Below are 22482 nucleotides of genomic sequence, written 5' to 3'. Positions count from 1 at the left end.
GATCTTCCCCTCCCACCCCTTAAGTTCAGAGATTTGCTGTGCTTTTCCCAAACAGATATCAACTTACGTCCTAACCCTTAGAAACCCCTAGATGGCTGTTCCTTTGTATTTCCTCTGAGTCTCAAGCAATTAGCATCTGTATGCCTCATTAGGATAAAAGGAATCCTAATGCCTTGGAAAGCAGCCATTTTGTCTGAGTGTTGATTTTAGCTATTGGAGAATTCAGTAGGCACCAGGGGCATTCCTGACAGCATCTTATAAGATGCTGTCAAACGACTGGGAGTAGAGAAAAGTCTTAACCTGGTGCTGGAAAGGTGACATTGTTGGCACCCAGGGGACCTCACTGGGGAGAGCATTCCACCATTGGGGGGCCACTACTGAGAGGGCCCTCTACCTTGTTGCCATCCTCCAAACCTCCCTCAAGGGAGGCATCTGGAAGAGGGCCAAAGCTGGCGATCGCAGTGTATTGGTTGGTTCATACCAGGCATACCAGGAGCTGGCACTGGCCGGATCTGGAAAAAGAAGAAGCTGATACCATCCCCCCAGCCATTGATAGGAGGAGCATGGGAGAAGCAGAGACAGTAGGTTGGGTCCGATCTTAGTCCCACTTAGAGCAGACCCAGTGAAATGAATGGGACTTCAGTTAGACTAATATTGGATACATCCCCTCCAGAGGAGAGATTAGCAACAGTGCTGGAGTGGGAAAAGGAAGTTTTCCGATACAGCATGTAGCTGGAAGTATCGAGAGAGCAAGGGAGCGTGACTGCTTTCTGGGTGAGGGGGTGGCCGTCCCAGAAGGAACAGAAGAAAGGAAGCAGGGAGGATGGCCAGCAACACATGAGGATGAGAGGAGGAGAGAGAGCATGGCAGGTGGGTGCGATGATGCTGGAAACACAGACCGAGAAGCTGAGGAAGAGGAGAGGGCAGACTGGAGCACTGGAATGGGGAAAGGAGCTGGCAGAGACATGGGCAAAAGAGGGTGCAGCTTACCGAGAGGAGAGACTTGGACACAGGGGGAGCTTTGGCTTCCTCACTGGCTGATGCCCTTTGGCCGCTGGCCAAGGCAGGTGCTTGGCTGGTTAACCACATACTAAAATGGAGGTCTGAGCTGCGGCCCACCCCCTCAGGACTAGGCCCCAGGAACCCGCAGCAAAGAGGCACTCAGATGGAGAGTCAGACATCGCAAGCGTGGCTGTTCAATAAACTGGCCTGAAGTTGGGCCCCAAACCAGTCAGCCTGGGCGACACACATAGCAGTGCCCAGCAGATGTGAACCAGGTCAGCCATTTCTATGGGTTGCTTCAAAAGGAGGCTGGTGGAGGACTTGGAAGAAATATTCTATATATTCACAGAGGATGTGGTCCCTCAAAGGGCCCACATTGGCCATGATAGCCACATAGAACTTCCAGGTTCAGAGGCAGTGTAGCTCTAAACACCAGATGCTGCAGGGGTAGGGGTGTACGAAACCCCACTTACCTGGTTCCGCCGGGTTCCACAGGTGGGGGGAGGTGATCCATTCCTCCACCCGGAATCCTCGACGGGGGGGAGGCGATCTGTTCCTCCCCCCCAGAATCCTGCCTGGCTGGCTCCGCTCTGCGGCCGGGCCATGGAGCCGCCGGCCAGGCCAACCCGCAGCGGGGCCTCCAGCTGCTGCCGGGCTGCTGCGGACGCAAATGGCGTCCTGTGTAGGGGACGTCATTTGCGTCCCTACGCCGGCCCGTGATAGGCTACGTAAATATTTACATAGGCTATCATGACTAAAGCAGGGACACAAATGGCGTCCCCTATGCCATTTGCGTTCCTTTTTTCACCATGATAGGCTACGTAAATATTTACGTAGCCTATCACAGCCTCCACAGGGATGCAAATGGCGTCCCTGCATTAGCCATGATAGGCTACGTAAGTATTTACGTAGCCTATCACGGCCATTCGAAAGACGTGAATGGCGGCTGCAGACGTGGCCGCCATTCAAGGAGCACCGGAACGGCCGACGAAGGTAGGCTCCATTCCAGGCCCATTTCGCGGGGTGGGCGGGGGGCTTCGTTCTGCCACGGATTTTGGGGGGCCAAATGCAGGGGACAGGGCGGGGACGGTAGGGGCAAACAATAAGCAAAGTTTGTTGCCATCATGCTCTGCTTGTTGACTTCCCAGAAACATCAGGGGTTTTTAAAACAAGACATCAGACTAGATGGACATTTGATCTGATTCAACAGGGATGTTCTTATGTGGAGTCACACAATGGGGTCTCATTGCCACAGGCTATGGTGATGGCCAGTAACTTAGATGGACAAGCAAAAGAAGAGGACCATCAGCTTCATGCCTTCATTATGAGCATCTGAAACTGGCCAGAGAGCTTCAGCTATTGGGCAGTATAGACCATCAATCAATCGATCTGGCTGGCTGGCTGACTTGCTCCTGGGTTAGATCAGCCTTGCTCAATGTGGCTCCCTCCAGATGGGTTGGGCTACAACTCCCATCGTCCCTATTTAGGGTGATGGGAATTGTAGTCCAAGACCTCTGGAGTGTGTCATGTTGGGGAAGGCACCCTCCAGAGGCCTCCCCCAACATTGGGACCTTGGTTCTGATCCAAAGAAGCTCTTCTGCAGTTCTTGCGATTGTCACTGCTTTCCGTCCTTGCCATGTTGCACTCTCAGTGTCTCCCTTTTCTCTCTCTCTCTCCCTTCCCCCCCCTCCCTTTCCCTCTCCAGTTTGTTGCCCAGCCCAACTGCCAGCAGCTGCTAGCAACGCTTTGGTATGACGGCTTTCCCGGATGGCGGCGGAAGCACTGGGCGGTCAAGCTCTTGACCTGCATCACGATTGGACTTCTGTTCCCAGTGCTTTCCGTGGCTTACTTGATTGCACCTAAGAGCAGGCTGGGACTGTTCATTAAAAAGCCATTTATAAAGTTCATCTGCCACACTGGCTCTTACCTTACCTTCCTCTTCATGCTTCTCCTGGCATCCCAGCACATTGTCAGGACTGACCTCCACATGCAGGGACCACCTCCCACCGTCGTGGAATGGATGATCCTCCCCTGGGTTCTAGGTAAATCCATGAATGCCAGCGCATGTGTGGCTTAATGAGAGTTGCATGAAGATTAATTTCGAGCGGGATGCTGCTATTTCCATGCAAATCAGCTTGGCACCTAAATGTCAAAATTAACAGCTGTTGTCTTTTCCATGGGGGAAAAACAAGACCACGTATTTTCCCGAATTTAACCTTGTTTTCTGTTTTTGGTCCCCCGCCCCTCACCTCAACCTCCCTGTAATTAAGGAGAGAGGAGAGGTCTGGATCTCCCCCCCACATTTTTTTCTGTTGATATTTGATTCCAATTAGGGCCAGGCAGGGCTGGAGTCAAGGGTAGGCATGGTTGGGCATCTGCTGAGGGCCCACACCCCAGCAGGGGCCCAGTGACAAGAACCCCTTGGAGTTGCTCCTCCTCTTCCCCATTCCAACCTGCGTGTTCACCTGCCTCTCGCTCCAGCCCAGACAACGGTGGTGGTGAGGAACAGGAGCAGCAGATGCCACGGCCTGCTCGCTCACTGGCTGTCTGCTTGTCGAACAAGCAAGTGATGTAGCATTGATGAGAACGAGAATGAGAAGCAAGAGCAGCGGTGGCAGTGAGAAGATGGACTCACTGAGGGAGGGGTGGAAATGTAACATCTCCAGAAATTTTGAGGCCATGGAAAAAAACAAAACATTTTTTCTGGGTTTTTTTTTAGGGGGGGTGGACATTTTTGAGACATTGAAAAATAAGCAATACTTCTTCTCTCTCTTTTTAATAGATATTTTGGACTTCAGTCCTCATCTGTCTCAGGCAGCATGGCCAAAGGTCAGGAATGCTGGACACTGTAGTCCAAGACATCTTGAGGGCACCAGGTTGGGGAGGGCTGCTTTAGGAACACGAAGCAGCCTTTCTGCTCCTAAAGTTATTTGATGTATGACTTAGTTTGCTCATAAAATTATCATTATATTTAAAAACTTTTAAAAGTAGACTCAGTTAGTATATTTGTAAATATTGTCTGAATAGATTAGAACTACATAAAATGGCTCCTACAGCATCAGAAACACAGGACTCTATGACCAAAAACTCAAGACTGTATAGAACAAAAGTCAAGACCCATAGAACAAAACCCAAGTGTCAAGAATGCACAATGGTGACTCTACTCACATGTTGGAAAACTGAGCATAAAATATACTTTAGATCAATAATTTTTAATAAGGAACGAAAGAACTAACTATGCTGTCAATCTTACAGAGAGGATTTTTTAAAAAAACACATTTTTCCCCATGGCTTCATTATTTCCCGATATTTTACATCTCTAGTCTTTCTATAAAAGTGTTCTTATTACATAGTTTTTAGAAATCATTTTCGGGAGAAAAAAGTCTGAGTAACAATATAGAAATACTCTGTCTTAAATTCTAGAAGAAAATATTTAATAATCCAAACCTGTTCAAATGTCCCAATTTTTCAGGAAATAACAAAAACAGTCCTCAGAAAAAATGGGAGGAAATGGTGTTATTCCCAATATTTCTGGTTTTTTTCTGGGCCTTCACATCTCTAGGAAGGGGGACAATTGGAAGTGGTTTTCCCAAGGCCCAAAACCTGGTGCCAGCACGAGTGCCAGACAAATGGTACAAGTAGCCTAAAAGGTAGACAGGGCAGCAATATTTGTAGGGTGTACGATTTGTGTCTTGCAGCCCAGGATCTCTTGCACCATCACAGAAGATGCTGAGATGCAGTCTGTGGAGGGACCATAGCTCAGTGGTGGAGCACCTGCTTTGCAAGCAGGAAGTCCCAAGTTCAGTCCCTGCCATCTTTGGTTAAAGGTCGGAGGGGGTGGGAGAGCTGGTGTCACTCAGAGTAGACAACACTGTGCTAGACAGACAAATAGTTTGACCTGATATAACACAGTTTCCTGTGTGCCTTGTGAATCAGGACTAAGGATGGACAAATGTCCCTTACCTGATCCTGCAGCTGTTTTCGGCGGGGGGGGAGGCGCTCCGTTTCTCCCCCCGAAATTCTTGGGGGGGGGAGGCGCCCTGCCCCTCCCAGTCAAAATTCAGGCCAGGGGGGAGGCGCCCCATCCCTCGCCGCCGAAATTCAGGCCGGGGGGGAGTGCCCCGTCTCCCCGGCCGCGAAATAAAAAAGTAAATTGAAAAAAAAAAGTGATAGGCTACGTAACGATTTACGTAGCCTATCACGGCTAGATTTTCAGTCAGCCGTGATAGGCTACGTAAATCTTTACGTAGCCTATCACGGCTGACTTTGGGGGGGGGGAACCGCGTATGCAAATGGCGGCGCCCATGGGCGCCGCCGTTTGCGTTCCTTATTTGGGAACAGGTAGTCTACGTAAATCTTTACATAGAGTACCCGTGCCCAAATAAGGAATGCAAATGGCGGCGCCCATGGGAGCCACCATTTGCGTACGAGCTTTTTTTTTTCCCCAAAGTCAGCCGTGATAGGCTACGTAAAGATGTACGTAGCCTATCACGGCTGACTTTGAAAATCTAGCCGTGATAGGCTACGTGAATCGTTACGTAGCCTATCACGTTTTTTTTTTCTTACTTTACGGGGAAATGGCGGCGGCAGCAGCCAGTCGGAAGACCGGACGCCACCCCCGCCACCGCCAAAACGCCGCCAAAACGCCGCCAGGACCCGCCGCCAAGAGGGACATTCGACAGAGGTAAGTCCCATCACGGGGGGGCGAGGGGCGGAGAATTTCCCCACCAATTTCGGGGGGCCGAATGCGTTGGCATTCGGCCTCCCGGAGATTCGTGGAGAAATTCTCCGCCATCCCTACTCAGGACACTGCAGTGTCCTAGGTCAAGCCTGCTTCTGATTTCTGAGTCTCAGCTAGGATGCATGAGCTGCGAGGCCAGAGAAAAGACTTCTTTACACAGTGCATAATTAACACTGGGAATTCCCAGTCTCATCAGATGTGGTGACAGCTGTTGGTGTGGATCACTTAAAAAGGGGATTGCACAACCCATGGAAGAGAAGAGGCTTAGAGATGCACGAAACACCTACCTGGCTCCGCACCGGGCAATCCGCGGTGGGGGGGAGGCACTCTGTCCCTCCCCCCGGAATCCTCGATGGGGGGGGAGTTGATCCGGTCCTCCCCCCCCGGAATCCTGCCTGGTCAGCTCCGCTGCGCAGCCAAGCCGCAGAGCTGCCGGCCGGCTCTGGCCGCCCGCAGCCGAACATCCAGCCGCTGGGCAGCCCTGCAGGGATGCAAATGGCGGCTGTTGTAACTGCCAGCATTTGCATCCCTGTATTGAGCCATGATAGGCTACGTAAATATTTACATAGCCTATCACAGCAGGGGGAAAATCCCCAGCCATTTGCATACGCTGGGTTTCCCCCCCCCCTGCCGTGATAGGCAACGTAAATACTTACATAGCCTATCATGGCCTCCGCAGGGACGCAAATGGCGTCCCTGCATTAGCCGTGATAGGCTACATAAGTATTTACATAGCCTATCACGGCTATGAAGAGGAGGAAGTGAATGGTGGCCACAGAACGGCCGCCATTCGCAAAGCAGCGTGGATGGAAGCAGGTAAGTGCTCCGTTTCATGCGCCTTTTGTGGGTTGGGGGCAGCGGGGGCTTCGTTCTGTGATGGATTTTGGGGGGCTGAATGCACTGGCATTTAGCCTCACTGAGATCTGTCGTGGAATTCTCTGACATCCCCACTTACAGATGGTTAGCGCCACAATAGCTAAAAGACAGCTCCAGGGTTTGAGGCAGTTTGCCTAGTAATACCAGAGGTCTGGGAGCAGGGAGGGCTCTTTTGAGGAAAGCGGAGTTTGGAAGAGCCTGAAATGTTCCCTAAACATGCACATATGACCTTGCTTTTTGGCACCATTTCACTCTTGTCCACTTCCATGCTCAATACTAGGGATGGCAGAGAATTTCTCCACGAATCTTCAGGAGGCCGAATGCCAACGCATTCGGCCCCCCGAAATTGGTGGGGAAATTCTCTGCCGGCCCCCCGCCCCCTCCCCGGGATGGGACTTACCTTCGGCGAATGTCCCTCTCGGCGGTGGGTCCCAGCGGCGTTTCGGCGGCGTTTCGGCAGGGGCGGCGGCCGGTCTCCTGACCAGCTGCCGCCGCCGCCATTGCAAAAAAAAAGTAAAGTTAAAAAAAAAACCAAAACACCCATGATAGGCTACGTAACGATTTACGTAGCCTATCACAGCTAGATTCCCAAAGTCAGCCGTGATAGGCTACGTAAATCTTTATGTAGCCTATCATGGGTGACTTTGAAAAAAAAAAGCGCGTATGCAAATGGCGGCGGCCCGTGGGCACCGCCATTTGCGTTCCTTATTTTGGCACATCTAGTCTACGTAAAGATTTACGTAGACTACGGCAAAAATAAGGGAACGCTATTTGCGTTGCCCTTATTTTCGCCATAGTCTACGTAAATCTTTACGTAGACTAGACGTGTCAAAATAAGGAACGCAAAAGGCGGTCCCCATGGGAGCCGCCATTTGCATACGCACTTTTTTTTTTCCAAAGACACCCGTGATAGGCTACGTGACGATTTACATAGCCTATCACGGCTGACTTTGGAAATCTAGCCATGATAGGCTACGTAAATCGTTACGTAGCCTATCACAGGGTGTGTGTGTTTTACTTTTTCCTTCGCGGCCGGGTAGACGGGGTGCTTCTACCCAGCCTGAATTTCGACAGCGAGGGATGGGGCACCTCCCCCCCGGCCTGAATTTCGACCGGGCGAGGCGGGGCACCTCCCCCCCTCGCCTGAACTTCGGGGGGAGAACCGAAGCGCCTCCCCCCCACCGCGAAGCAAGCTTCGAGAACAGGTAAGGGACTTTCGTCCATCCCTACTCAATAGCGGATGTGGTGCAATCTTTTTTAAAAAGACGTTTCAGCTGGCTGGCTCCATGGCCCAGCCATTCGAAAATCAAGTAGCTAGAGTGATGACATCACAGTACAACATAGCCTTATAGCCAGTCAGATTTGTCTGTGTGATGACACCATGTCAGTGAGATCAGAGTGAGGGCGAATCTTCACATAGAATGGGAGAGTGTTTTTTCTGTTTTGCAGCCCCTGGCATGATCACCAAACCAATGAAGTGATTCTCTCTCTCACACACACACACACTCACGCACATCCTCATTTGATTAATTCTCTCAGATCTCACTGGATCTACAAGAAAATTTAAATTCTAATGAGATATGTGAGGGGTGAGGGAATTTAAAAATAAAATGAAAAACCAGTAGTCCATTGTAGCTTGTATTTCTTTACTTGGGCTGTTCTTATGTATCAGTCACACCTTCTAAAAATGAAGCTGAGACTGATGGACTGAACTGAAAGCTTGAAACAGCGGGAATTAGCTGTTGCATAAAAGAACACACCTGTAAACAAGCTCCTGACCCAGCACTATTCCTTAACGCATATCTTTCTGCCTTCGAGTTTAAATTGGCTGAAAGCCGTCTGGGGAAACTCAGTGGTACAGCAAGGTGATTTTAAACCCTGGATTTAATTATCTTTTGCGGGGATGGGGGGGATGGTGGGCTTTAGATGCCACCGGTATTATTTCAGTTGTGAAACACAGAACTAACATTTTTCTCTCCGCTCAACCCCCCCCACCCCCCACAATTCCATGCTTCACACCAGTGGAGGCTGGTAGCTCTGATATCTGGGGTGGGGAATGTGCTCCAGGTTTCAGTCGGAACCAGTCAGAACTCTAAAGGAGCTCTCCAAGATGCTGAACCTTATCCTCACAATGGGTACAGCACCTGGGATAGCTCCTTTAGAGTTCTGACTGGTTCTGACTGAAACCCAGAGCAGATTCAACCCCCCACTGACATCGGAGACACCAGCCTCCACTGCTTTACAATTAACATTCCTGCTATGCTAGAACAACAGCAGCAGCCCTGTTTGCTCTCCCTGGTTTTTTTTAAGAGTGATAATAATACCCTGAGCATGTGCAGTTTTGCATTTTAAACTCAATTAACCCATAGCACCATCATGCCCATAGGAATAAAATGGAGTTTGTCTCTGCTGCGTTCACCACCTGCTGGTCTCTGGCTGGTTATTTTGCCCCCCATCTCCACCCCTGTGAGCTGTGGGGCCCTGGATTTTGGGCCCATCCCTAGCTGCCCCAAACGATGTTGTGAATAAGTTGGAGTCATTCCTTCAGCTCGGCTCCCTCGTTGGGCGTCTTCTTCCAGCTACAATCTCTTCTTTACAAGGTTGTGTTTATCCCAGATCAGCAAAGGTATAACAAGGTTATTGATGAAACGGGGAAATGAAGATAACATTTCTTTGGAAATCAGTTCTTAAAAAACAACAACGAATTGCCTCCTCTCCAAAAAGAAGCAAGACGAACGGAAAGAACAGTCACGTTCTGTGCAGACAGCATGGCAGTAACTATAGAAACACAACTCTAACAATGATTACTCACAATAAATGTAACATATGGGGCTGTTCCTCAGAAGCCTCTCCACTGATTCGTTTGTATAGGCAAAGAATTTGTGCCCAAAGAGTGAAAGGTTCTTTACCAGTGTCAGCATGGTGGTGATATTTAAATGCCAATTCAAAAGGAACAGAAAGTCCCAAGCAGGGCCTAAAACAAAACATTGCCATGTGGAGTGCTCCTGTTCAACTAGATATACCCTTTTCCCGGATATTCCATTCCCTTCACTCCTGGTTTTCCAACATCCCCCCCCACTCCAGTCCACCATCATTCTATAGCCACGGAGCATGCTTAAGGTGGCCACTTCTGAATGGTCCAAAAAGAGGAAATGCATCACCCCGAAAAAGGACAAAAGAGGACATCCATTGGTATAAAATTTGCATTTGATAATTTATATGGATAGGTGGAAATTTAGAAATAATGGCTATAATTTAAATAAAAATACAGTACATCTCACCATAGACAGCCAGTGTTGTGTAGTGGGTAGAGTGCTGGACTGGGAGTCGGGAAATCCAAATTCTAGTCCCCAGTCAGCCATGGAAGCTCACTGGATGACTTTGGGCCAGTCACAGACTCTCAGCCCAGCCTACCTCACAGGGTTGTTGTTGTGAGGATAAAATGGAGAGGAGGAGGATTATGTACGCCACCTTAGGCTCCTTACAGAGGAAAAAAGGTGAGATATAAACGTAATAATTACTACAATAAATTAAAAAAAGGGGAAAACTGTGGCCAGGTAACCTGTGTGCCTTGCTTATTCTGCTGTCCACCTGCTTTTGATGGACAACTTCAAAGCTCAGCCCTTCCTTCTGATGGTTCTTTTTCTTTAAACTGGATGTGGACTGGACAGCCGTTCAGATAGAGGAAGGCTTCAAAGCAGAGGACTGTTCTCTGTAGAAGAGGACACAGGGCCACTCTAAACATGCTCAGTGTTCATTAAGCTGTTTTGTGGGGAGTTCTCCCCCTTAGGGTTTTTTCCCCCCTAAAGATTTTGTTGTTGTTCTGAAAACCCTGGGGTTCCCCTGAACCTGCTGATACCTCTCTCGTGCATGGATGGTGCCATTTAGGAGACATAAGGACCAGCCCATGGGGAACTGACTTTGCTGTTAATATATATGATGTCGAATTTGTCAAGGGCCAGGATGTATTGACTGAAATCCCTCTTTTCCACATGGAATTAAATTACTTGGTAGGGTCCAACATACAATGGATTCTAGTACCAGAATTATCCACCTGAGTTGGTTGTCTTTTGTTTTCTTTTTGTTTTCATTTGTTTATATGGTTTATTATTTTCCCTTGCCTTAACTGTAGGTACTCACATGCCAATTGGTTCTTGGGAGATAATAAAAGAGAGTGAAATATGATGAGCAATATATTAGCCCTTTTTCAAACCTTCACATTGCAGGTAGAATCCATGTTTGGAGGGGGAACAGGATCATGCCTGCTATCTCCACCCTCTGAATTCCATGGGTTGGATCAGACTTAGTCATATTTAGAGTAGACCCATTGAAATTAATTGGACTTAAGTTAATGTTGACTAAGACCAGATCCAACCCCATGTGTTGACTGGCATGAAGTTCACTGGGTGAGTTTGGGCCAATCACTGACTCTCAGCCTAACCTACCTCACAGGGTTGTTGTCAGGATAAAATAGAGAGAAGGATCATGCACACCACCTTAGGTTCCCTGGAGGGGAAAAAAAACAAAAATAAATGTAACAAATAAATAATACAAATAAATCTAGCCAACAACTGTCTCAGTTGACTGGCAGAAGTTCTCCAAGGCCTATACTTGACAGAGATTTTAACAAGAAGAGGCGTCATAATTCAATCATTGTAGGGTTGGTGCTTCAAAAGCCAATCCATACTAACTTCAGCAATGTCCAGTGTCATGAAAGTCTGAATGAGAGAATCAAAAGCTAGTGCTGTGCTGGGGTGAAGAGGGTGGTGAAAAGTCTTTAAGTAAGTACCTTATTAATAACTGAAAAGAAATTCTATCCAAAAAAAAAGAAAAGAAAAAGAAATTGAAGCTTCTCCAGGCAAACCCCAATTGCACTCTTTACTCTTTCATCTTGATTGGGTAAAAAAAAAAAAAAATCACAAGTCTTCATCCAGAGACCTTGCATCGTTTGTCTTTGAAGCCACGGCTCACCTACCTATGCTTGTGCCATCCCTACCATTTCGAGCCATACTTCATGTTCTGTCACAGCAAACCTCCCTGAACACAGCTTCATTACATTTTGCAAAAAAGGAGGAGGGCATCTTGTTTCAGGGCTGTTACTTTTCAGTGGCCTTTTCCTTCCATCCCATTTGCTGTCCTTTGGTGCTTGGTAATAATGTTTCACTGACATAACCTCTCTTTCCGCAGGTTTTATTTGGGGTGAAATCAAAGAAATGTGGGATGGAGGCTTCAATGAGTACGTGCACGACTGGTGGAACCTGATGGATTTTGCAATGAACTCGCTCTACTTGGCAACGATCTCCCTGAAAATTGTTGCATATGTCAAGGTACCTTAAGTGTGGAGCATGTGTGTGGACTCTTTAGTGGCAGGGCTTCTCCACGATCACAAATTTCTCCCTTCCTTCCATTCCATGGAGGTGTGGTCCACTCAGGAGCCATCTTCAAGGTTGTTGGCGTCCTCAACTTTGGCCTCCACTTTCTGACACAAATTCCCCTCTCTCTTCCTCGACCATGTTTTAGCATTATGTCAGGAGTGCCCTTGCTGCCTTCTGAAATCCTCAAGTAGCCAGAATCAACACGCAGACGATAGGGCTATTTTCCAAGGCTTTATTTCCACTCAACTTAATGATAGGGATGTCAGAGAATTTCGCCACAAATCTTGGGGAGGCCGAATACCAGCGCATTCGGCCCCACAAAATCTGTGGTGAAACGGTCTGCCCCCCCGCCCCCCCCGGGACGGGACTTACATTGGGCGAATCCTCCTGGCGGCAGCGGCGGCTCCAGTGGCGGTTCGGCAGCGGTTCGGCGGCAGCGGCAGCGGCGGCCAGTCTTCCGACCGGTTGCCACCACCGCCATTTCCAGTTAAAAAAAAAAAAGTGATAGGCTATGTAAAGATTTACGTAGCCTATCACGGCTAGATTTTTAAAAAATACCGTGATAGGCTACGTAAATGTTTACGTAGCCTATCACAGCTGAGTAAAAAAAAAAAACGCGCGTATGCAAATGGCGGCACCCATGGGTGCCGCCATTTGCGTTCCTTATTTTGGCATGTCTAGTCTACGTAAACATTTACGTAGACTACGGCAAAAATAAGGGGAACGCAAATAGCGTAGCCGCCATTTGCGTACGCACGGTTTGTTTTTGTTTTTTTTACTCAGCCGTGATAGGCTACATAAACATTTACGTAGCCTATCACGGCTGACTGCAGGGATGCAAACGGCGGCGGCTACAGCTGCCGCCATTTGCGCACCTGGCCGGCCAGGATTTAGGGGGAGGGACAGAGCGCCTCCCCCCTGGCCAGAAGTTTTGGGGGGAGGGATGGAGCGCCTCCCCCCTGGCCAGAATTTTGGGGGGGAGGGATGGAGCACCTCCCCCCCAGCCAGAATTTCAGGGGGAGGGGCGGAGTGCCTCCCCCCCCACGAATCACATTTCGTCAAAAGGTGAGTGACTTTCGTACATCCCTACCTAATGACACTTACAGATGCTAATTGCCTGAGCCTAATGAGGGAAACTTAAGAGATCTGCCTACCAGGGGTTTCTAGCCTTAGTGAATCAGTTGATCTCAGTTTGGAGGGTAAAGGTGGGAAACCTCTGAACTTAAGGGCTAGGAGGCGAAAGTCCACCCCTTTCCCGTGGGGCATCGGGGCACAGCTGTTGATGTTGCACCAAGTGGGCTGAGTGCCTCCTCTCAGAGCCCTCCATCTCCCGCTTGTTCCTGCGCCAGCACCTGGCATCCCAAAGCTCCAGTTGTCCCACCCCCTGCCTGCCAGGGTCGCTACGACCCTCAGGAATGTGAACAGGGAGGGGCTTTTCCTCCAGTGGCGCCTCTGAACAGCACGCAGGTTCCTCTCCCACAGTTTCTATCTCTTCCTCAGAATCAGAACTGCTTTGGGGCTCTATGGGCTTCCGATCCAACCCTGACATGTTATGCCTGCACCAGCACTAACCATGCTAAGCTCTTAACCAGGGTTTACAAACTCACTTCAAAGGAACTCTGTTTTCAAATCCTGATTAAGATGGGAACCCTGGTTAGCATCAAGTGCAGAGGTAAAATAAACCTGGGGTCTACAACGTGGTGCCTGTGGACATCTCTCTTCCCCCACCCCCCAGACTTCCTGCCCCTCCCAATGTTTATTTTATTTCTTAAAACTTTTAAAAATTAAAAATATCTTTTAAACTGGGAAGCTATCATGTTGCAATGTGAAGTGCTGCCCTCCAGCATCATCTTTATTTGGGTTCCTAAGAATGGTTTTGTGTTTTGTTTGTTTGTTTGTTTACAATATTTACATACTGCTCCATACCTAGAACAGATTTCAGAACAATGAACACAAGGAATAAAAGAATAAAAAGATTTAAAACACCACATTAAAATTATACTTGTTTAAAAACGCAATGCCAATAAGAACCATAACTGGTCAATTAAGGAATGCCTCCTGGTACAGTGCTGTTTTCAGGAGGCGCCAGAAACAATGCAGTGCTGGTGCCTGCCTGACCTCCAGGGGCAGGGAGTTCCAAAGAAAGGGGGCCACCACACTGAATGCTCTTCTCCTGGTGGACTCCAATCAGGCCAAGGGTACTACATGTTTTGGAGCTCAGACCTCACCTCTGCCTTGTACTTCAATTCTTGGGCAAGTTACTTTTCTTTTAGTGTCACCAGTTTGCCTTCTGGAAAATGATTGTTATAAATGGTCAGATCCACCATGGCAGCCATTTTGTGAGAGCACACACACCACACTCTCTCTAAATTCCAAATGTGCCTGCTGAGCCAAAAAGACCCCCACCCATGGGTAAAAGCCTACTAATGAAAGCAAGGGTGAGGGACATTTCATGACCTGGCTCCCAATTTGCAAACCAGTTTTCAGAAAGATAGCATTACATCTGCACCAGAAATATGTCTTGTGTGTCTGTGTGTATCAGGTCAGGTGACAAAACAGGGATTTGTCCTCTATTGCAGTCAGTATAACAAGCAGCTGTGCTCCACTTTACTTGTGTTGATGGCGTAGGGATGTCAGAGAATTCCGCCACGGATCTCGGTGAGGCCAAATGCCAGTGCATTCGGCCCTCCGAATTCCATGGCGGAACGAACCCCCTCCCCACGAAAGGCACGCGAAATGGAGCACTTACCTGCTGCTGTCTGCGCTGACTTGCGAATGACTTTCATTCACTTCTTCATCATAGCTGTGATAGGCTATGTTACATAGCCTATCACAGCTAACGCAGGGATGCCATTTGCGTAGCTGCCTTTGCCGTGATAGGCTACGTAAATACTTACGTAGCCTATCACAGCAACAACAACAACAAAAACCGCGTATGCAAATGGCGGCGGCTACTGCAGCCGCCATTTGCGTACCCTTTTTTTCGCTGTTTTAGCCTTTTTTTCGCTGTTTTAGCTATTTGCGTTCCTTTTTTTTCTCACCATAATAGCTTACATAAATATTTACATAGGCTAAAACGGGGGGGGGGGGGGAGGAACGCAAATGGCGCCCACTACACTATTTGCGTTCTCCTTTTTTTCGCCGTATTAGCTTACGTAAATATTTACGTAGGCTAAAACAGCGAAAAAAAGGGAACGCAAATGGCGGCCACCGTAGCTGCCGCCATTTGCGTATGCTGTTTGGTTTTTTTTGGCCTGCAGGCTGCCCAGCAGCCGGATGTTCAGCTGCGGGCAGCCCCAGCCGGCAGCTCCACGGAATCTCCGCAGAGCGGAGCCGGCCGGGTTAGGATTTCGGGGGAAGGTGCGGAGCGCCTCCCCCCCACCGTGAATCACCCCGTTGAAAAGGTAAGTGACTTTCATACATCCCTATGATGGAGATGCAAGGGTCGTTCATCTATTTTTTAAAAATACAACAGCCACAAAATTACATAGGAAGGCAGCACCACTAACTCACACACAACAAAGGAAGGAGAAAAATGTCAAAGGATGCAAGTCCGTATTTATTAGAGAATTGTTAATGCATTTTGAGCACCAGTCTCTTTTCAGAGATGTTGTTCTAATCAAGTCCTGGCTCTAGGCATGTACGTACTTGCACCAATGTTCTCAGACAGTGCAAAACCTGCTGCGGATTGGTAAGAATGACTCTCCTGGAGAAGTGCTTTTGCGGCTTGAATTGCAGTAGAATTCTCTATTGGCTTGCATCATTTTAGACCTATTTGTGGTGACCTAAAATAATCCCATGCTCCATTGTGCTCAGAAAGATGGTGGTTTTCTCATCCAAAACTATTGCTTTTTGGTGCTAGTGAGAGTCTTTTTCAGATGCCATTTGACCCTTAGCATGATTTTTAAAAAATAAAATAAGGCTGCAATCCTATGCACACTTACCCAGGAGTATGTCCGATTGAACTGAATGGAGCTTACTCCTGAGTAGACATGGATAGGATCACAGCCTAAAATAATTATATACCACTGTTGATAAAGTATGTTGCGGCGATTTACAAATTAAAAAACAACCACAATAAAAACAGTAAATCAACATGTTACTAAAACCTTGACCAGATGGACAGACAGACAGACAAGACAGCAAAATAATGCAGTATTTAACTTCAGATTTCAAAAGCCAATTGGAATTGACCTTCTCCGTGGCAACAGCCCTGATGTTATGGAATTCTGCACAATGCTGGAAAGGAGGTGATGGAGGCATGAACCTCATCCAGAAGGGAATTCCACAGTAATGGGGCTGCAGAAAAAAACAGAAGGCCATGTTCTTGGTGGAGGGGAACCGTGCCTCTCCATACTACCACTAGCCCTGATCCAGGGTTAACTTCAGATGACCACTGAGCTAGCCACAGATGACCACTACATGAAAATTCCTCCCAGCTCTACCTCACTCTGACCAGGGGTAAAGGCAAAAGGAGAAGCTATGGTCGGATTGTGGGCCAGACTAGGTTTCCACGGATTCTTCTGATCATAGGTGTAGAGATGTAAACCTTCCACAAATTTTGAAACCATGGAGGATTTTTTTTTTTTTTCTGGGCTGGGGTGTGTCTGGGATAAAGGTGAAATTTGGGGGGGGACTGAAAAATATGCAATACTTTTTAAAGCACTCTTAATAGATCTCAAGTCACTTTGTTACTTTAGAAACAACAGAGTCTTGTGGAACCTTAAAGATTAAGAAATTTATTCTGCCATAAGCTTTCATGGACTTCATGACTTCATCAGAAGCTTGGAGTATTATGGAGGGTTTCAGGTTTTGTATACACTATATACAGTGTGTATCTGGGGTGGGTGGGATTGTAAACAGTGAGGTCAGAAGGCAATTCAGGGCAGAAGTAGGGAAGTATGGAACCTCTACCTTTCATTTCGGGGGGGGGTTCTGCAGGGGGGAGGTGATTCGTTCCTCCCCCCCCCCCGGAATCCTACGGAGCAGCTCCGCTTCTGCTGGATTCCGCAGAGCCACACTCCAGCTCCGTACCACAGCCGATACGGCAATGGCAGCCACCATTACCATTTCACTTGAGAAAGGCAGCCGCAAATGGCGTAGTGGATGCCACTTGCAGCCGTAAAGCCCTGAGTTTTACCTAATCGCAGCTGTTTACGGCTCTATTTACGTAAAACTCAGGGCTTTGCGGCCACAAATGGTGTCCACTACGTCATTTGCGGCTGTCTTTCTCCAAGCAAATCAGTAATGGCGGCCGCCATTGCCGTATCGCTGAGGATCTGGAGCAGGAGTGCCGGTCTGTGGGGGATCCTTGGGAGGCAGAGGTGAGTGGTGCCATTCCACCGTGGATTCTGGAGGCCAGATTCCAAAGAATCCAGCCTCATTTGAGTCCATGGCGGAATTCTACGCCATCCCTATGCAGAAGTACTGGTGGTGACAATCACATTATCAACAATGGTCATTTACAGTGCAGCTGTTGCTAATAACAAACATCCTGACACTGGTAAGCCAATTAACACATGTAGTATGATAAAAATCTTTTATCCCAGTTCAAACTACTCACAATTGAATTAAAACTGTTGATGAATCCTAACTCTTCAGTGTCTTGCTCTAATCTCCCTTTGAAGTTCCTTTGCCCTGCAATGGCCACTTTAAGTGTCCTGGGAAGCTGACGTATTCTGCCACTGGTTTGTGAATATTGTAATGTCTGATGTCAGGTGTATGCCCATTTAATCTTTTCCGTAGAGACAGGCCTGTTTGCCTTATGTTGGATGTAGAAGGGCATTGCTAGCAAATGATGGCATATATCCCATTAGAAGGTGAGCAAGTGAATTATCCCCTAATGTTTTGTGTGGCATTATTAGGCCCTGTAATAGTGTTGCCAGAGTAGATATGGGGACAGAGCTGGCATCTGGGTTTGTTCCAGGGCCCAGTCCCTCTGTATTCTTGTGATGTGGCCTGTTGCTGTTAGTGACTAGCTGTTATAAGTTGGGAGGCTGTCTGCAAGCAACAGGGCTGACCCAAGACATTTTGCTGCCTATGGCAAAAAGCAAGATGGTGCTCCTCCCATTCCATGTACCAAAAGCCAACTGGACTGACCAATGCCTCTGCCTTCAACACTGATGATGGAACAGTGTCCTCCACTGCACCTGAAGGCCGCAGCCTAACTTAGGGGTTGCAGAGTAGGCCACATGCATAGTACATCTCTCCTCCAACACCTTGCTGTTGCCTCCCAGTATCTGCTGCCTGAGGCGACTGCCTCACTTTGCCTAATGGCAGGGCTGGCCCTGGTAAGCAAGTACAGGCCTACCACCCAAGGCCTGTGAGAGGGAACTGTCATTTTCCAGAATGCGTTGTAGACCACTGAGGAGATGTTTGAGTGGTTTTAGCTGGGAACTGTGGGTTTTTTGTTTTTTTAAAAAAAGCAAATTCAGCAATAACAAACAAAAAAGGGGGGAACCACAAAAGAGAGGAGGAGCAGCAGAAGAAAGAAAGAACATATCATAAACCATATTCATGAAAATAAACATTAACATTGCCCTTAATATAAAAAGAAAAAGGGGGAAAGAAGGAGTTAACGCTTCCGTTTCAAATATATACATCAATGCAAGCAAATTCATATATCTAAATATGCATCCATTTGAAATGGATGGCTGCAGGAGATGCTTTCAAATGTAGCTAGGGCGGTAAGATCTTCAGTCCATTGACTGATAGGTGGTGGGTGTTTATCCTTCCAAGCCTGATGTATAAGTCTCTTTGCAACTGTAAGGGCTCTCAGTATCCACTTCTGTTAATCCATCTGTTAATCCCCACATCACAGGGATGTAATTTAAAAGCACATGGACATCCGCTATTATCACAGATTTTTCAAGAACAAAATTTATATGAGCAATGACTTCCAACCAAAACAAAGCCACACATCACATGCCTCAATGAGGCATTGTCCTCGTTACATCTAGTGCTATGCCGAAAATTTCTTCCACATTTTTTCACTATTCTCATTGGATTTGACAGAAAAGAAACTGCCTTTGAAAAGAAATTCGAAGGAGAAGGAAATTTTGGATTAAATTCTTATGAGACGGATTTGGGTTTCTTGTGCCAAGGAGGGAGCACGTGTGTCCTGTTTTTCATTTTTTTACAGTCATCTCTCTGGCAGCCTGTAACCTTCTTAATTTCCTGCACTTCATTTAAAGCCTAGGGAAGACATCATGAGATAATTCCTCCCACTGGGCTTTTTCAGATCAAGAAGGGCAGGCAGCTGGGAAACTGCAGAGCAATGGAGAGGTATGTACTACGAAGAGAAAAAAAAACCCACACACGGCACCCTTGGCCACCTCACCTTGATTAGATAGGCTCAAAAGCTTCACAAAAAATTATAGAACACCCAAAGAATAAATTATAAAACACCCAAAGAGAGCAATGGAAACCTCTTTGATGGGAGAAGAAAACTTCCGGGAAATCAGAGGACAGTTTTAGGCATAGAATCATAGAATAGTAGGGTTGGAAGGGGCCTACAAGGCCATCGAGTCCAACCCCCGGCTCAATGCAGGAATCCAGGTCAGAGCATCAGTATTAGCTCCCCTTCTTCCCTTGAGTTGGACACAGTATTGCCCCCTGACACCTGCATTGTGGAGGATGCAAAATAGCCGGCCAACACAGTTGATGCTGTTTCAGCCCCAGCCCTCCAAAAGAGAATTATGAAAAAATAGAAGAAAAAAGAAGCTGTGTTACAAACCCTGCCAATGGTGAGCCCTACCTGTGAGAAACTGTTGAGAATTTCTCCTCCTCCTGGAGAAATTTGGTGAAATTCTCCCCCCAGTTTCTCTGCCCAGAAATAGAGTGGAGAATTCCAAGAGGCTGCTTGCGCACAGCCCTAATTAAATCACCAGCAAAGAACTGTAGGTGACAACTAGTGATGTTCTGTTATTTTCTCTTCTGGGTCTGTCCTGTGGTAGACTGTTCCTTGGTACCAATCTGGCTGCATCAATCTGTTTCCTCACTTCATTGGGTGGGTGTTGTAATCTGCGGAATGCCTGATTTAGATCCCTACGTTGTGAGTGTCTATCCAATGAATCTGAACAGATACAGTTGTCTCGTAGGGCTTGGCTGTAGACAGTGCATCCTGTGGTTTGTTCTGGGTGGAATCTGGAAGTGGTTTGTTCTGGGTGGAATCTGGAAGTGTGTAGTGGTCAGTAATTTGTTACTCCTTAAGGTGCCACCAGACTCTTTGTTGATTTTAGGGATGTCCATCATTTCTAAATCAGGCCGTTTGGGGGCCCAATGGATGCTGCACAGCTTGGCTTGCATTCGTGAGCTGTGGGCTTTTCCTGGAATCTGGGAACTTTTTCGGGGTTTTTTTGTTCTTAAATTAACATTTGTGCAAATGGCAGCTGCAACTTGCATAATTTGTGCAAATTGCGGCTGTAATTTGCACAAATTAAGCAAATTACAGCCACAGTTTGCATAAATTAAGTAAATTGCAGTCACAATTTGCGCAAATGCCGATTTAAGAAAAAACCCTAAAAATCTGCAAGCTGCCACGACTTGATCTGCATTGAGTCAGGCTTGCAGGTAAGCAAGCCAAAGTCCGCGGGGCTGAGCTGATGAAAGCTTAGCAAACATCACCCTCTGGACAGATTCCGCCAACACCCAAGCTGTTTTTGCTGCAGTCGAGTAGCACAGCTACCCTCTGGAATTTGTTGCTTTAGGAACATAAAATGTATGATCGGTAACTTGTTTTGCTCATAAAATTACCATTAAAATTAAAAACATTTAAAAGTCACCTCAGTATATTTGTAATTATTGTCTGAATAAACTAGACTTTTAAATGTAATATGCCACACATGATAATTTTATTAGCAAAACAAGTTATACATTTTTAGGTTCCTATTTTATGTCTGCCCCTTCATGGATCACTGCCTTGTTGTGGCGAAGGGGCTTGCGTAACTCAGTGAAGCCATAAGCTATGCCGTGCGGGGCCACCCAAGACGGACAGGTCATGGCGGAGAGTTCTGACAAAATGTGGTCCACTGCAGAAGGAAATGGCAACCCACTCCAGGATTCTTGCCAAGAAAACCCCATGGAACGTATCACAAGGCTAAAAGAGATGACGCCGGAAGATGAGCCCCTCAGGTCAGAAGGTGTCCAATATACTACTGGGGAAGAGCAGAGGGAATTTCCAAGTAGCGCCAGAAAGAGTGAAGCGGCTGGGCCAAAGCCGAAAGGACACTCAGCTGTGGATGTGTCTGGTGGTGAAAAGAAAATCCGATGCTGTAAAGAACAGTATTGTTTAGGAACCTGGAATGTCAGATCAATGAATCAAGGTAAGCTGGAGGTGGTCAAACATGAGATGGCAAGATTGAACATCGACATCTTGGGAATCAGCGAACTAAAATGGACAAGCATGGGCGAATTTAATTCAGGTGACCATCATATCTACTACTGTGGGCAAGAATCCCTTAGAAGAAATGGAGTAGCACTCATAGTCAACAAAAGGGTGGGAAAAGCAGTACTGGGGTACAATCTTAAAAACGATAGAATGATCTCAGTACGAATCCAAGGCAAACCATTCAACATCACAGTAATTCAAGTCTATGCCCCAACCACTGATGCCGAAGAAGCTGAGGTTGATCGGTTCTATGAAGACCTACAACCCCTTCTAGAACTAACACCAAAAAAAGATGTCCTCTTCATCATAGGGGATTGGAATGCCAAAGCAGGAAGTCAAGATATCACCGGGATAACAGGCAGGCATGGCCTTGGTGTACAAAATGAAGCAGGACAAAGGCTAATAGAGTTTTGCCAAGAGAACACGCTGATCATAGCAAACACTCTTTTCCAACAGCACAAGAGACGACTCTACACATGGACATCACCAGATGGTCAATATCGAAATCAGATTGATTATGTCCTTTGCAGTCAAAGATGGAGAAGCTCTATACAGTCAGTCAAAACAAGACCTGGAGCTGACTGTGGCTCATATCATGAGCTTCTTGTTGCAAAATTTCAGCTTAAATTGAAGAATGTAGGGAAAACCACTAAACCATTCAGGTATGACCTCAATCATATCCCTTATGAATATACAGTGGAGGTGAGGAATAGATTTCAGGGATTAGACCTGATAGACAGAGTGCCTGAGGAACTATGGATGGAGGTGTGTAACATTGTTCAGGAGGCAGCAACGAAATCCATCCCAAAGAAAAAGAAATGCAAGAAAGCCAAGTGGCTGTCTGAGGAGGCTTTACAAGTAGCTGAGGAAAGAAGGAAAGCGAAAAGCAAGGGAGAAAGGGGAAGATATATCCAACTGAATGCAGAGTTCCAGAGAATAGCAAGGAGAGACAAGAAGGCCTTCTTAAATGAACAATGCAAAGAAATCGAGGAAAACAACAGAATGGGAAAGACTAGAGATCTCTTCAAGAAAATCGGAGATCTCAAGGGAACATTTTGTGCAAAGACGGGCATGATAAAGGACAAAGAAGGCAGGGACCT

The 22482-nt window shown here is 47.2% G+C and overlaps 1 protein-coding gene across 1 annotated transcript in view; it reads left to right on the top strand.

The window, feature by feature from the left end:
• TRPC5 (transient receptor potential cation channel subfamily C member 5) overlaps window positions 1–22482 on the top strand; it is a 220095-nt gene that overhangs the window by 126636 nt on the left and 70977 nt on the right. Inside the window, exons 3-4 of the mRNA XM_084813356.1 lie at window positions 2708–3044; window positions 11807–11946. Of these exons, the coding sequence (XP_084669482.1) occupies window positions 2708–3044; window positions 11807–11946 (477 nt within the window). The remainder of the gene's footprint in view (window positions 1–2707; window positions 3045–11806; window positions 11947–22482) is intronic.

Source organism: Heloderma suspectum, chromosome 9 (assembly GCF_057233095.1).
Source record: "Heloderma suspectum isolate Gila_16-S chromosome 9, 16-S_ref, whole genome shotgun sequence".
Classification (NCBI taxonomy): domain Eukaryota; kingdom Metazoa; phylum Chordata; class Lepidosauria; order Squamata; family Helodermatidae; genus Heloderma; species Heloderma suspectum.
This window is presented reverse-complemented; position numbering and strand designations above follow the sequence as displayed.